The 10,902-nt window shown below is 46.5% G+C and overlaps 1 protein-coding gene across 1 annotated transcript in view; it reads right to left on the reverse strand.

Annotated features, from left to right (window-relative positions):
- Positions 1-1,628: 1,628 nt before the first annotated feature.
- MSRA (methionine sulfoxide reductase A) overlaps positions 1,629-10,902 on the reverse strand; it is a 234,326-nt gene continuing 225,052 nt past the window's right edge. Inside the window, exon 5 of the mRNA XM_015620969.3 lies at positions 1,629-2,424. Within this exon, the coding sequence (XP_015476455.1) occupies positions 2,225-2,424 (200 nt within the window). The 3' untranslated portion in view covers positions 1,629-2,224. The remainder of the gene's footprint in view (positions 2,425-10,902) is intronic.

The following is a 10,902-nucleotide window of genomic DNA, read 5'->3' on the forward strand; positions in this document are numbered from 1 at the left end:
CCCAGCCTGGACAAACTGGGACAGTGGAAGGTGTCCCTGCCCATGGCAGGGGGTGGGACTGGATGATCTTTAAGGTCCCTTCCCACCCAAACCATCCTGGGATTCTGTGTTTGTAGGAGAAAGCAGCAGCTCTGTCACACGACAATATCCAAAGAGTGCCCAATCAAAACTATCAAATCAAAATCAAAATAGAATCAGAGATGTCTGTAAATAATTCTGAGTGGTAGCAAAATATTTTGGTATGGACCAATTGTAGTATCAATGGAGCCATTATGCTGATTTTTAGACCAACACATCATTTCCATCAGGACAGAACCCAATAAAAACCTCAGCCAGGCTCAGAATTGAAGATATCTATAATAAGAGCTTTTCCCAAAGATTTTCCAGCTTGTTTCAAAACAGTAACTACAGCACGGAGTAGGAGGGGAGGGAGAGGAATGGAAGAGAACCAGAAGTTATTTTATGAGCCTCCAGATGACTCAGAACCTGAAATGCTTTGCCTTGGAGCACATCAGGAGTCATCCCACCAGAGTCTGGATTTCACCGAGGTTGACAATGCCTAGGATGAGGGTCACACTTTATTTCCCTCTCTTCTTTGCTTCTCTGTCACTTCATGCCAAGGAAATGAGACACAAGTGCTGGTTTACTTGGCTGTGAGCACTGAGAGAACTCTGTGGCAGGACAGGTTAGGGACAGGATCAATTACCACAGAAAGGAAAATTCCAAATGTGCTGTGGGCACATTTTGGGACATCTCCAGAAAGAGCCCAATGGGGAAATCTTGCCTGAGGCAGCTCCTGTAAGCCTGACCCAGGTGTAATCTGCCAAGAGGACAGATTTCCTCTGGATTTTGAGACTGGGATGAGCTCAGCATCATCTGAGGAGTGAGGGAAGATGGGGAGCTGATTTTTCTGGCACGGACTTGCTGCCCGTCTTTGGAAAGAGCAGTCAGGGCTGCAGCACTGGATTTACAATCCCAAACACTGACTTGGTGGGGCACATTCTCCGTCTCTCCAAGCTTGGAGCACGATCTGATCTGCTGCACAGGTACAGGAGATGTTCAGGGAGCTGGTTTGGGCCTTTTTGAGCTTTAAAGCTGAGTTGGAGAGCAGGAAACACCAAACCAAGCTGTGGAGAACAGTGCCATGGAGAAGGAAGTGCTGTGGACTTGTGTCCCTCAAAACTGGCTCATTCCTTGAGCTCTGGACCCACAGGATCCCATTTCCATATGGGATAAACCGTGCATCCTCGCATCCTTTTTCTGCAGCTTTGAGTCTGCACTCTGACAGCCCCATGAATAAACCCAAATTTGATTTTTTTTTCCCTTTCTGGATGTCCTTCTATTTTGCCTGCACACTCACTAGAGACTGCCCCAAGTTACGTTTGCCATGAGTTTGCTCTTGGTGGGGGCTCACCAAGTTATTAAAGTAAGAATAATTAATCTTAGGGATAATTCCACTTGGTACTGTCTTGATTAAAAGCCCTGGTGTTTAATTAGCAAACTGCAGCGTTTTATAATATTTGATGATTTTTTTTTTTTTGATCAACCCAGATATCTACTTGGAACACATCACAGAGAACATTGTTCTTTTCTTCTTCTGTCATTTATTGCAGAGCAGGAAACAAAACTGATTTCTTTTTTGTGTTTATTCAATTCTTGGAACTGTCAAAAAGAAGCATCACATTACAATTTTGACTTTTTCTGGCCAAAATAATTTCAGAGAATAGGCAATACAGGTGGTACTAAATGCCATGAAAGCGGAGTTGTGGTAGGAGGATCACTGATCTGTTCTATTCATCATTCCCAAAGACATCAGATTCCAGGGCTGTGACAGGTAAAGAACCCAACCACATCTCCAGAAGTTAAAGCTCTGGGAACACCAGGAAATTATTTAACCTAAGAAGATCAACAAGCCCAAAGCTGTTGGAAATGCGAAGCAGCTACGGGTGCAACCACCTCCTAATTCACCCTTTTAACAGCATTTTGAGGCAAACTTTCAGAAGTTTGGACCTCTTTCCACCTCTCCAGACAACAAGGAAACCCCGGGAGCTGCCCAGAGCAAGAAGCTGTGACAGGACCAATTCCTGCCTCTACTTTGGCTCTTGATGTCAACAAGCAGAAAACTTATGATTACATAAAGCCTCCCCAGCAGATTCCCAAATCTTTATCCATGGATGCTGGGGGAACCTCCACCGGGGCTCCTGGGTGTTTTTCCCCAAGCTCCCTACAGTGAGGAGGAGGTGGTGGAGCGAGCACAGGCTATGTCCTGAGGCCGATGGGGCAGGAAACCCCCGTCCCGCCCAGGCCGCAGTAGCCGCCGGGATTCTTGCTGAGGTACTGCTGGTGATATTCCTCGGCGTAATAAAACTCGGGAGCCTCCCGGATCTCCGTCGTGATGGGGCCAAAACCTCCCTTCGTCAGCACCTGTCAGGAGAAACCATGGAAAGCCATGAGTGGTTTGCTGTGAATGGCATCAGGATTCCTCCCTGAAGGAGCCACAGGCGTCTCTCCGCGCGTGTTCCCAGCCCATCCCTGTCCTTGTGGTGTTCTGCTCCGAGACATTGTGGGCACAGAGAGGGAGTGAACCGTCCCCTTTTAATGGCTCATTTGTTTAATCTGCCACACTTTTATTCTCTTTATTAACCCGGGCAGTGATGTGGAGCCATCAGTGAAAGTGGAAAACAAAGGGAGAGCGCACTCGGATCCACCCTGGGGAGCTGCAGTGTCCGGGGACGTCCCCTGGAAGGTGCCTCAGCTACAAAATCCACCCCCAATGTCCTTGTCCAAGAAGAAGTTCTGGGTGAAATTTCAACCCCAAGGATATCCTTGAGAAATCAGTGCATTTAGGCTTCTTTCTATTTATTTTTTTTTTTTTTTCTTCTGCAGTGTCACTGCAAACTCATTCTTCAAAGAGAAAAGTTCCATCTTCACCAGAAAGTTTTAAGGCAAATTATGGCTCATTTTGGAAAGATTTGCCAATATGTGGACCAGGAGCAATAATCACTTGGCAGGAAGAGAAGATGGAATGTGGGTGGGGACTTTAAATTAGACTTTAATTGCTTTCTGATATCCTCTAACTGAATTTGGAACTCCTGAGAGGTTTCTGACAGAGGAAATTTCTTTTTAAGATGAATTGCTGTGACATTTTCCCCACTGCATTGTCCTTTCCTAAGAAAACTGGTAAACACCAACATTTTGGAGCCAATTCTCTTCTCATTGGGGATATAACTTGTGCTCTGAAATCCGTGCTAAAACCTAATAAGCACTTTAATTAATGTCAGTGTCCTGTTGCAAAGAGTAGTTATAAACACTGGATGTAGATAGAATTGATTGAAGGGTCAGCATTTAGGATTCCCATAAAAATATTTGTTACCTCATCATAGTATTAAATATATGAAATAAAAATAAAGGGAAATCATCACATGGAATCACAAAATGGTGAGTCTGCCACCAGTCATCAATCCCATCCTCCTTCATCATGATGGACTGAATGATAGCAGCCTTGATGGCAAAAAACATTGGTTGTGGAAGATCTTTGGAGATGGAGATCCTCATTCCAATATTTTCCATCCTGTTAGAGAGTTCCTCCTAAGCCTAGCCCAGTTAAACCCAGTACTTTAATTCAAACCCAGCATTGTGGGTTTACTCATCCTGGATGTGGAAAGGAAATCATTCCCTTCCTCCTTCATCTCCTGCATGGCTGGGGAGAGGCAAGGATGGCACACAATGGAAATACTGGGTTTAAACAACAGGAGATTATCTGGGACAAAAAGTCTTCAAATCTCCCACACTGAGGTTTCCCAGATCCTGCCCCAGCACAGCCAAGCCCTGCCCACAGCCTGACAGCAGCTGCTGGGCTTTGGAGAGCATTTCTCTGATTTAGTCCCAGTTTCACTGTCTAAAGGACACATTCTGCTGTGTTCAGTCTTCAGTCAGGAATGAAGTGATAAGGTGGATACAAAATCCGTGACTGACCAGTCTGGAGAGCCCTGAGTTCCCAAACCTGCACTGGAATTCTCAGCACAGCTTTGGAGATTGTTCATTGTGGGAACACGAGGAACTGGGACCCATTCCAAAGGAACCTGGCCTTATGTCCCCACGTAAAATCACCAGCCAGCTTTTCTCCATCTTTGGGACAGCCCTTGTCCCAAGGGAATCAGGTTATTCACCTGTCAGGCGTGTGAGTAAAGAAGATAAAATGTGAAGGTTTGAACCACAACACCTCAACAGCACCAAACACCAAGAGGTGTCAACACAGCTCCTTTTACAAATCACTATTTCACTTTCCAGCCTTCCCAGCACAGAGAAGACACTTTGGAATGATCTTGACTGCTGAAAGATGGCACAAACTCTGCCATCCTGGGCATTACTCATTTACCTGCTGCTGCAAATGCAGTCAAAATTGGCCTCTCCCCCTTCCCTGAGTCATGAGGATGCTGCTGGAGGGGGAAGAGATTTTTCCACTCTGAAAAACGGTGTTTGTTACAGATTTTTAACCTGGGACTTTTCCATCATTGGCCTCATTTTGTCAGTTAGGAAATCCATTCCATCCGATGAGGCACCACAAGAGGGCATAAACATCATTTATCCCTTCCCAGCCCATTCCAACCTGACTAAAGCAGAACCCAAGATGACTCCTTGTACTGCACTTTGGTCCTGCTGTCAGGAGCAGTGGGAACCCCAGGCTCTGACACCCTGCCAGATCCCACCTTGGAGATGTTTGGATTTTAAAGGGGAAATTATTTTCCTTGCACTGACAGTGTTGATGTGAAGATAAAAACATCACTGGGAGAGATGGGGACGTTAGGATGTGCTGGCTCTGGCAGGTGTAAATCAGCCCTCTCTGGATTGATTTCCTGCCACTGAGGCTGATATAATTTGATGGTAATCCTGTTCTCGAAGACTTTTTAGTCCTCTCTGCCTCAAAATTCCCAAGCCATCCAACGGCACCTCTCATTACCATGCTGCAATTAACCCTTGGGATTTTTAACTCAGTGCAGGAAATTTTTAGGGACCCATGGGATAACTTTCCCCTCCAATAATCCACTGCAATTCAAAGAGAATTTATTCCTTCAGAGGATTTCTGTGGCTTTTGTCATGGGAGAGATCAAAGCCCTGAAACATTATCGACTCCAACTGTTAACCCAACACTACCAAGTCACTGCAACGTCACAAGAAATCCTTTAGCTGATTATAATCCAGCCCAAAAATCCTGTCAGATTCCACCAGGGAGGGGCCAAACCGAACCAGAACCCAAATCTCAGGCAGCTGCAGAGGGGACACAGCCATCCTGGGACACTGGAGAAGCAGTGGAGCAGGAACAAGGAATCACAGAATCATTAAGGTTGGAAAAGACCTCCAGGATCATGGAGGTGTCAAAACCAGCACTGGGAACCTCAGCACTACAAGTTTTTCATCCAACCTGTACTTTCAGCATGTAAAAGATGTGTTAGTTGATTTTCCTAATTCTTGACAGGCTCTGAAAGTTTATTAATTGTTGCTTTAAACTTCTGCCTGACCATTGATGACCAGAGTAGTCATCACTTCCTCTGTCACAAAACAATGGATCTCAGAATCCCAAACAGTTTGGGGTTTGAAGGGACCTTGAAGCTCATCCAGTTCCACCCCCTGCCATGGGCAAGGACACCTCCCACCATCCCAGGTTGCTCCAAGCCCCATCCAGCCTGACCTTGAACACTTCCAGGAATCCAGGGGCAGCCACAGCTTCTCTGGGCACCCTGTGCCAGGGCCTGCCCACCCTCACAGGGAAGAATTTCTTCCTAACATCCAATCCAAATCTACTTTCTTTCAGTTTGTAGCCATTCCCCCTTGTCCTGCCACTCCAGGCCCTCTCCATGTTTCCTGTAGGCCCCTTCAGGCACTGGAAAGACCAAAAGTCACCCCAAAGCATCTCTTCCCCAGGCTGAACAACCCCAATTGTCTCAGCCCTTCCTCACAGCAGAGGTGCTTCATCCCTCTGGTCATCTTGGTGGCCCCCTAATAACAATTCCTTCTCCCCTCTCTCCATAGAAACCTGGATTTTACACCTAAATCCTGCCCATCCATGTCTCCAGCCAGACCCACAGCCTTTTCCTCCTAATCCATAACCCAGGGCAGCCTTCTCACCCTTCCCTGCACCTCTCCCTGCTCTCCTTCCCCGCTGCACTCACCGGGGTGACTGGAATTCCACTGTGCTCAAGAGCCCCACGGATTTATTCAGCCCTGTACTTACATTTCCTCTTTCATTCCCCATCTCTTCCCCAGCAATTCTTTGCATTCCACTTGCCTTCCTAACCTCTGCTGAGCACGGAGCAGATGTTTCCAAAGCACCATCTGCAGTGACGCCAGAACCTCTTTCCCGGGCTAATTTAAACCCTCTCATTGTGCCTGCACTTGACTTTTATTGACATGGAATTTCAGCAGCTATTTTCTGTGGTATTGTCAGATTCTTCTGCAACTTTTTTGTAGCCGTGTCGACTTTGGCTCACCTGGAATAACTCCAAACCCTCAGCGGGTTTTGGTGCGTCACTGTTGCCTCCCTCCCTTTTTTCAGCCCTTTTGTGAGGATATTGAGCTGCACAGCTTCCCCAGACAGGATAATCTCTCTTCCCTGCAGAAACTGCACAGTTATTTTTACCTTTTATTTCCTATTTGTAACCAGTTCTTCACTCAGAAAGAGCAACTTTCCTCTTATTTCACATGTGGCACCTCTTTATGCATCTGCTCTCTTCAAAAAAAACTGTGTTATGTGTGCAAGGCATGAGTCTCTCATGCTGAAGTCATTATAAATCTGACAAAAAGGCTTTAAAATTGGTTTTGCTAAATGAAACAGTTTAATTTTCCGAGCAGAGGCATTAGTAAAGCAGGGGAGTATTAATTGGCTTCAAGCATTTTGTGGCTTTTAATAAAAATGGCATCATCCTGTGTTTGATTCAATAGACACTTTATAAACCAGCTTGTACCAACATCCATCCACTTTGTCTCTTGTCCCAGTGAGTTGCACGAAGCTGCTGCATTTCTAAAACCTTGAAAAATCACCGATGCTGGAAGCACCACAGAGCATCCTGACACGTGTGACGGCTTCTGTGCCGACAAACTCCAACAACAACCTCACCAAATCAAATCTGCTGGGCTCTCCCTTCATTGCAGTGTCTACTCAAAATTTCACACCAGCAGCAGCAATCCTGGATTTCAGCTCTTTTTCCAAAAGAATTAAAGCAGTTGTGCTGTGGAGGAGAAGACCTGCAGGAATTAGTTCTGTGAGCTCTCTAGGGTGGGAGGCTGTGGGCATCCTAGACATTTGATTCCTGTGATAATTTTAACTGGAAAACAACTTTGCCAGCTTTGGGGATTAGTTGCTGGCAGGTTTGGGAGCAGAAATTCAGCCCTACAGGCTCACTTGATCCAGAGGAACAAACTTGGGTCCGGAGGAATCAGCAATTACCAATGTTTTCTTTTCTTCTTCATTTATTTTCTCCTTTCCTTCCCTCTCCTTTCTGTCAGTTCAGCCCACTCTGCTGTGTCATTGGTGATATATGATCTGAAATTGTTTCCTTTGTGCTGCCTTCAGTTGGCTGGAACAGCTCAGTTTGTCACACCAGGTCCAGTCTCCCCTATGTCACTTACTGATGTTGGCTTTCCCAAATTAATTGATGCCAGCAACCTCTACAAGTGCTGGAATGGGCTGAAATCCTGATTATCTGGTAAAATCTGCATTCCCAGCCTGTAGGTGTCCTGCTTTTGGAAATGATGTGTTTATGACAGGAAAAAGGACCATGCCAAGGGAAATGTGGCGAGTGCTGAAGTCCAACCCCAGCTACCACAAGGACTGGGACAAGATATCCACATCCCCCTGTTCCCAGCTGCCCCTGCCCAGTGGATTCCATGGTATTGATGCATTTGATGGGTGGTGCTGGAATTGATTAGCAAATGCTTTTCACAGGGCTGTGGAGTTAATTCCACATAATTAGCTAATGCCCACACGGGGTCTGGAGAGCTGTGTCATTCCTGAGTATTATTTATACCTTTGTCTGGTCTCAGAACTCTCTTTGCAGAGTGCCTCTGGAAAACTGGGCAAGATCAAGAATGGGAATGAGGGAATCATGGGGGTATAAATTCCTCATCTTTCACAGAATGGGCACATGGATCTAAGGGCAGAAATGGTGAAATCCACAGACCCTACAGTGGGAGAGAAAAACAGCTCCTGTGGGACTAAATCTGAAGAAAAATGTCATAGAATCATGCAATGGTTGGGGCTGGGAGAGACCTTAAGGACCATCCAGATCATGGGCAGGGACACCTTCTACCACCCCAGGTGGATCCAAGCCCTGTCCACCTGGCCTTGGACACTTCCAGGGATCCAGGGACAGCCACAGCTTCTCTGGGCAGCCTCTGTCAGGGCCTGCCCACCTTCTCAGCCAGGAATTCCTTCCCAATATCCCATCTATCCCTGCCCTCTGGCACTGGGAAGCCATTCCCTGTGTCCTGTCCCTCCATCCCTTGTCCCCAGTCCCTCTCCAGCTCTCCTGGAGCCCCTTTAGGCCCTGCAAGGGGCTCTGAGCTCTCCCTGGATCCTTCTCTTCTCCAGGTGAGCACCCCCAGCTCTCCCAGCCTGGCTCCAGAGCAGAGGGGCTCCAGCCCTTGGAACATCTCCACGGCTTCCTCTGGACTCTCTCCAAGAGCTCCATATCCCTGTCATGCTGGGATCCTCAGAGCTGGACACAGAGCTCCAGGAGGGGAACACCAGAGTGGAATCAGGTCCCTTGATGGTCACACAGCTTCAGGTGCAGCTCAGGATACACCCCAGGGTTACCCATTCCCTGGCCAAAGAGGAGAAGTGCTGCTGCAGGAACCTGCAGCATTTTTTCCAAGGAATGCATCCTTCCATTCAGCACAGAAAAAATGCAGGTAAGAAGGAAACAGGATAGAAAAAGAAGATGGTACAAAATCTAAGCTGAAGAATCCTGGTTTTCATCCATAAAACTGCAACACTGACTTTGTCCAAGCTTTCATCTGTGGACAAATCTCCCACACAATGCAACACGACACTGGAATGGAGTAAACCGATCCTGGCTGGAGACACATCTCCAGGAGCCCCAGGGAAAGCTGGGTGTGTGTATAAAGTGTGTTCCCTCTCTTTGAAGGCCTGCTCTCTCTGAAATGTTTCCCTCTTAACCACTTAGCTTGGAGCAGGTTGTTTGGTCCGTCCTCCCTGCCAGAGGGGAAGGAATTGCTGGGCTTGGATATCCATCAGTCCTGCCAAGGTAAATCGCAGTTGGATGATAGCCTGCTATTAACACAGCCCCAAGTGGTTGTGCTCAGAGGGTCTAGGGAGGACCAGGAGTGAAGTTAGGCTGATATTTCCTCCTGTTTTACCTCTGAGTGTAAAACCTGAGTGTTGCCCACAACAATGAGCTCTGCCAGCTGAAATCTCACGTTTATCCAGCCAGATTTTGTGGCACCTTCTCCCACAATGGGAAAAGAGGAGCTTTGAATTTGTCCTAAATCATCTTAAATACAACTGACAGCAAAATAAAATCTGCAATTTTATTTTTTCCTGTTGGATGCAGATCCTGTGAACGTGCATAGGAAGGAAGTTGCATCCTGCTCTCCATCATATCCATCTAATTCTGGATTCAAAGCTTTTTTTTCTCCAGATACTGCCTGGTTTAACAGGATCAGCTTGACCCAGAGTCTTTACAAGCTTGACCTTCAGCATGGAGCTTCCTGAACACCCATCCTGTTTTCTCCTGAGGGAAGAGAGATGAAAGTGGGGAATGGCACGGGCGGGCATTTAGGAGGTAGAGGGAGATAACATTAGCAAAGATAAAAGACATCTTGCTCCAGTAGCATCTGGGAGCTAATTAGGTGTTGAAGGAGCCATTGAGAGAGATGGAAATTCTGTTTGTCTGGCCAATTTTAACGCAGCCAAACAGCCTCTTACTGCACATCCTGCATGGATAATTGATGATGCCTAAGAAAACTCGTGCCCATCCTGACTTCCAGTGATCTAAAGCTCAAATCTCTTCTGTGGCTGGAGACAGCAGAGACTCCTCCCCTAATCACTCATCCATCACTCTTGTATTCCTGAAATAACAATGTCCAGGGCCAAGCTGGGATGGGGAAAATGATCCACACACAGAGCAGTGACACTCAGAGCAGAACTTTCCCCACTGGAGACCTCAAGTTGTTTGGCCCTGGATGACTCCGAGAAGCCAACTCAGGTCCAGAAATACTCTAAAATCAGGCAACTCCAGCTGTCTGTGGACAGAATAAAACCCTCCACATCTAAATACCGTGTTGACAAGACTTCCCCACCTCCATTAGCTCAGTTATCTCTGGATCACGTTTTGTTCCCAGTGCAGAGCAGTTTGTGGTGCTCCCTTGGGTGTGAGCCCTTGGCAATGAATGTAAGGCTCTGCAATTATTTTTTTATGCAGGGGAGCACAAATGAGGAAGTAAAAACATTCATTTGCCATATCAAACCCAGAGGGCTCAGGTCAGCTCTGCTGTTACACTGCCATCATTTTATTTTTCTCACTGGATTTACATCAAGTATTTCTTCCATGATGTATAAGCATGACAAGTTTCCCAGGAACAAATATGAATTTTCCAGAGAAACAATTTATCTTTACCTAAACTCATCCTGAAAAATCCAGAAATTATTTCTGTTGTGATTGGAGGGAAAAACTTCCAGATGGGAGACCATGCACACTAAAAGCATACAATTTTCTATACTGGAATACATTAAATATCCTTGCACGGGAAATTGTTGGGAAAACTGTCATCCCTGCTGCTCATTTTGCCTCTAAAAACACAGTGGGATTTTCTCTTCAGGCTCCCAAGATCACTGTTTTATAACCCTAGGTTACGAAGGGAAGGGGAAGGGGAAGGGGAAGGGGA

Source organism: Parus major, chromosome 3 (assembly GCF_001522545.3).
Source record: "Parus major isolate Abel chromosome 3, Parus_major1.1, whole genome shotgun sequence".
NCBI classification, from domain to species: domain Eukaryota; kingdom Metazoa; phylum Chordata; class Aves; order Passeriformes; family Paridae; genus Parus; species Parus major.